Genomic DNA, 5641 nt, shown 5'->3' on the forward strand with positions numbered 1-5641 from the left:
AAGTAAAAAATTTGTACACAAAAATGAAAATAAACAGAGCTTTGATAAAAACATGTTTTTTCTCTCAACGATTTTAATTAAGTGGAAGCAAGATAACAGTGTTCGTCAATTCTTCCAATGTTTTCACTGTTTCGTACTTCTCCCAATGATTTTTGTTATAGAAATCTAATAATAATCATCTTCAAGTTATTGGATTTATCACTTTGGATGTGTCAATTTGGTGAAATTTTCTATTTTGTTTCAATTGAGAACATTTACTTTGAGGAGAGAATACAATTTTTGGTAATTTTTAACGGTCCTCGCGTTGACATTGTAGCGAACACGATTTATCACAAAACAGTTTCACACGACATATCGTTCACTATATTTTTAGTTTGTTCAGAAAAATCGATAATTCCACCCTTGAGCGTCATCAATGTTAGTTGGCAATAATCGAATCACACGAGTGATCTTTCGTTACACAATCCGTGGAAAAGAGCAGGTCATTTATCAGTTAGTATCTTCATACAGTTCAGTATCTTCGCTTTTCGACATATATACTTAAATATTAAGCTTTATTTCACTTAACAACTCACTATCTGATAAATATTGACTGTTTGCTCTATGATTTCTTCCAGAGTTACGTTAATTAGCACTGCTTTATTTTTAATTTCCCTAAAAGAACTATAGAATTTTTCTTTCTTGTATGTTTTCATCTACATTTATTCATAGCGTTTAATAGCAGCAGAATCAAATGTGATTTTAATTTAAAAGAGATATATAAAATTCATATTTTGTAAGTTATATGTGAAATCTTTGTCACGAGTTTGACACGTTGTTGTAGTGCAAGGGGTTAAAAAGAAAAAGAATTTCGATAAATATTGTGTGCAGTTTATTATTTGTTACATATAGTTTGCAATCATTAAATGAATATATGTAAATGTTATAATACTTAAATACACTCAAAAACATGAAATAAGAATTTAAGGATGCGACAGAATATATTAGTATGTAAAATATGTATAAGATATTCACTGTGTCATTAAAAAACAATTGTCAACTATACCTTTTTCACGCGAATAAAAATGTTTTGAATTTCTATTTCTATTTCTATTACTTGTAGCGAACGTTGTAAAAATAAGCTGGAATCTATATTATCGACTGATATTTGTTGCTCATTGTATTTCATGCTAAAAGACATGATAATTTCGAAATTTTGTACAGAATTAAATGTATTTATATCAAATGTATTATTCAAACGCTTTGAATCCTCCTATTATAAATATTACTTATTTGACTTGATTTGTAAATGTATAAAAGTTCACAGTACATTTATAAGTGATTTTATGTATTAGAAAATAAGTTGTCAAGTGCTGTAATTAGAATTATCAGTCATTAGTGTTTGTACACTTTTTAAAAGATTGACAGTGCCCCCCATTATATTTTCTAAATAAATTATTTTTGTACTTTGTAATCTCTAATGTAACTCCATTTTGTTCGCAGATTACATAGAAAAACATTTTGCAACGATCTAAAATACTGTATGAATATTTACATACATGCTTTTTTACCTTCATTGAAAAATAATGTACAATATATTAAAATTAAAACGTATTGACAAAATAATTAAAAAATTCCACTACTTTTTCATATAATTTCATTAAAAAAATTAATTTTCAAAGAAAAATAATTTATGTACTTGTTGAAAAAAATATCTTGTAACTAAGAGCACTTAAAATACCAAACCTGAAAAGATAACGCGAAGAGAAAGTATTCGCAACAATATCGTATAATAAAAATTATATTTTTACCGAATCCTATATTCTTCTGATCGTATGCGATAAATAGAGCCCAAGAAATCCGATTTTGAAAACTTTGAATTCAAGAATTATTGTTGTTTAGAAAAGACGCATATTCCTGAAACAAAAATAGTTCGATTAATCCACTAGGAATGAATTTCTGACGCGTTGCATTAGCCGGTGCAATCAAGTCATAAGACGATAAGATTGTCATTACAAATATTTACAGTGTACCTGCAATCTCATTATTATGAAACTGTTTCTCCCTCCTATCCAATCCATTACTAGTTGCTATTTTTGTTGCTTTCGTACTGCAATGAAAATAATGAAAACTTCAAACTGGTATATCGCGACACCATTCGTGAAGTAGGTGTTTTTACTAATATCTTTATTAGTAAAAAAGTAGTCAAAAATAATCGTTTTATATTCAAATTTTAAATGATACTATCTACAACCAGTTTTTGATGAAAGGTATCTGAAATATAACCATAGTTAGAGTGCGAATATTTACCACAACAGTATTAAAGTATTTTATTAGCATTAGTAACTAAAATCAAAGAACGAGTTTACGCAATGTAAAATAGCAACGATATTAAAAGAATTCAATAATGTCAAAATACTATTATTTCCAACTCGTTAACATTGTTACTAAAGGTAAAAAACTTCTATGTAGCTATCGTATAATTATCCTTATACTTATCCTATTGTAGAGAGTGTACACTCTGTATAATTGTCCATTTCACTATGTTGCAATTTAGGAACAGGAATTTTCAGAAGATTTCCATCACAAAATCCCAATTTTTCTATAGATGTACCAAATTTGCAGTACCTTGTATTTGACGTAGTTTTCACCAGTGACCCAAATCCGGAAATCATTCTTTTATTGCTAACTTTTAAATGGAATTATTTACAACTTTCTATTAGAAGTAAATCTGAAAAATAGGCATAATTTATTAATTAATGATAAGAGCGAGATTATATAATTTAAAACAGTACAGATGAGAAGATTTTAAGACAGTTGAAGCAATATTTCTAGTCTGTTACGATTGTAATGGAGTAGAGATATGTGATTCATACTTCTTTCAAAACGGAATAACTTTTTTTGTAAACAAACCAAACTGAATGTTTAGGGATGTTAATGGGATTATTGATCCGTATGATAGAAAAATTAACTACTTTATCTAACCTCATGTCGAACATTTAAAAAATGCATATAGAAACGTTCATTAAAATCGATTGATACATCCCATATTAATTACAATGTTTGAAAACGACTTTTTAATCATTGTCTAATAATCTAGTCACTCTAATACCATAACAACGTTTAAACTGCTTGAACTAATTTAAAAAATGTCATTCCGTTCTAACAGATATGCAAATATTTTCTACACTGACTGTATATAGCTATTAGATAAATATGCAGAGTCTAGTCGTAATTGTCCACTCCACGATATCGCAGTTCTGAACCAAATACTGGATGAGGAGCTATTGTTGTTACAAACATTTCAGATCATTTCTGACATAAAATCTCAAGCCCTTAGCACATTTGCATTAACTTCCAATCTCTTCCTATTTGCTGTACTTACCACTACTCAAACAACGATTCAAGTGACGACGTACATTTCATCCTCGTCAGATGACGTCTTGAACCTGATGCCAAGAACCCCAAAATTTCCGGAATCGCCACAATACACAATTCGTGACGTACCATTCAGGGTCAAGGTCCCGTTTATTATCAAAACGGAAATAAAAAAATGGCGAAATCGTCCCACAGTCCTGGGGTTGGTTCCTGCGAACAATGCAAAACCAGAATCGATTAAAACTCGTACACCAAACCGTTTAACCCAAACACAAGAAACAAACAATGTATTCACCGATCCGGCATTCCGTCCGTTGATACTTCCTGCTCGCTACAGGTGGTCCGGCGAAATCCCCTTCTGTGACGCCCACACGTTCGAAGACGTCATTGGATTTTCTCTGGTTCGAGTCATTCTGTTGGGCATCGGAACTTGTTGACGCCAACGCAAACTAGCTAACCGCCCGTGGGTATGGAAACGTTCATTGCGTCAATGGCTAAATTTGAAAGATAGCTCCTCGAAATTCGAGAAAGTCAAAACTCTTGGAACCTGCCAGTTCCAGATACCGATCGATAGATCACCGTCAAAAGTTGTCCGAAACGGATAAACGGATTTCATGTATCGTATATACGTATGTACTAAACTGTAACAGCACACGACATTTGGTTTCAAATTTATTTCCAAGTTTATTTTTGAATTTATTTTTTAATTTATTATTTAATCTATTGTTCGATTTGCCTTTCTATCTACTTTTTAATTTATCTTTTAGTTTATGTTCTAATCCTCAAACGAACCTCTTCTATTTTACGGCATTGGCGACATCGCGGGGTTTCGTTGTAATATGCAAGGTGTTCGGAAAATCGTTGTACAACTGGCAAAGATGTACTTCTTCGTATGGAACCTAAGATGAAAATATACAATAAAACTTCTACATATAGGAAGGACTTCATTTCCAAGAAAATCGAGTTTGAAAATTCATTAGATGCGCGGTCACTTAGATATAATTTTGTTTGACGGGGCAGACAAGCGAAGCAAACTGTATTTAAGTACACGCATAAATAACGAAGTTTCAAACTCGATTTTCTCGGAAAATTCAGCTCTGTATGAAAATATTCTATACCTTCAGCTTAGTTTTATACAAGGAATCACTTCCTTATCTATATATATGTATAATGAACGTATAACATACACATATTTCTATATTGTACAATATATTATATATTATTATTTTTATTATTATTATATTATAGTATATTTTATTGTAGTATATATTTCTACATTATATTTTATACACACATGTTAAATTACGTAAAATGCAACGTCAATATTTTAGTATCTAGTTACACGTTTGCAATGAAATGAAATATGTTTCGGGATCGCGGTGATTCTAAGGTGTCACTATGGGGTTAAATTTTTTTGTTTAAACTTTGTTCATTTTACTTGGTACACATTTGTTAGCTGGAAACTACTTACAGGCGCGCTAAGCGAGAAAATCTTAGCGTATAACATCGGCGAGGATGAAATCAGTCCGTGTCAAGCGTTGACACCTGTTTACTCCAATTTCTGGTCTCGGATCCTTCCGTGGTCATTTCATTTCATGTTTCAGCGCGCGGATCGGTGGAAGCAGTTATGTCACGTTACAGTATTACGTGATACGTCCATTGGTAATTTTATCACCGCAAGGAGTTATTCAGTTTCATTCTGAGCGTAGTGACATTGACGTCATACCACGTTTTCACGGTCACCATCGAACAGGTTGCTTGGGAATTTCACAGCATTATGCGACGTCCATCGTCTACGACGGTCGAACGATAACTGTCAAAGTCGAGCACTGTTCGACCGATCACGTTTTTAACCTTCGCACGCATTACCGCTGGAATCGGTAGTTTCTCAAGAATTTTTTTCCACTGGCCAATTATTTTTCTTATACTTTCTGTTATGCTACCATAAATCTGTTAACGTGGATGCTCACGAGGAAGATGAAAATTTGAAATGGAGATAGAATTTGATGCAACCGTTTCGTCTTTTTTTCATAGGCATACAATCGCAACTGCAACAATGTTGTTTTCGCTTAATGTGCGATAATAATAGTAATAAATAAGTTACTTCTTTTAAATAAAGCAATTTTTACTATTTCCAATTTTGAAGGAAGATGATTCTATAATGTATTTGAATGAATTCACCAGTTTATAAATAACCATTGCAACAATAAATGTAGTCAATTTTGAAAAAAAATCGTTGATGGTTAAAAAGGCAGGTTTTGATAATAAACGCGAAATTTTAATT

At 31.7% G+C, this 5641-nt stretch overlaps 1 protein-coding gene across 9 annotated transcripts; it reads right to left on the reverse strand.

Annotated features, from left to right (window-relative positions):
• Nucleotides 1–870: 870 nt before the first annotated feature.
• LOC144474390 (uncharacterized) lies at nucleotides 871–5295 on the reverse strand. 9 transcript variants are annotated; one of them, XR_013494739.1, is made up of 7 exons: nucleotides 4829–5292; nucleotides 4150–4256; nucleotides 3653–3998; nucleotides 3365–3567; nucleotides 2608–2710; nucleotides 2013–2089; nucleotides 871–1896 (listed from the first exon to the last, which is right to left on the reverse strand). XR_013494739.1 is itself a non-coding variant. In XM_078189186.1 (6 exons), exons 1-4 carry the CDS (start codon nucleotides 4862–4864, stop codon nucleotides 2686–2688), a joined length of 348 nt encoding a protein of 115 aa, XP_078045312.1. In that variant the 5' UTR covers nucleotides 4865–5295; the 3' UTR covers nucleotides 871–1896; nucleotides 2013–2089; nucleotides 2608–2685. The 9 variants fall into 9 exon arrangements, 4 of the variants coding, with proteins under 4 accessions (XP_078045312.1, XP_078045309.1, XP_078045311.1 ...); XR_013494737.1 differs by having other exon boundaries at nucleotides 2013–2710; nucleotides 3653–3770; nucleotides 4829–5295; XR_013494735.1 differs by having other exon boundaries at nucleotides 2013–2710; nucleotides 4829–5295.
• Between the last annotated feature and the right edge of the window lie 346 nt (nucleotides 5296–5641).

Source organism: Augochlora pura, chromosome 8 (assembly GCF_028453695.1).
Source record: "Augochlora pura isolate Apur16 chromosome 8, APUR_v2.2.1, whole genome shotgun sequence".
NCBI lineage: Eukaryota > Metazoa > Arthropoda > Insecta > Hymenoptera > Halictidae > Augochlora > Augochlora pura.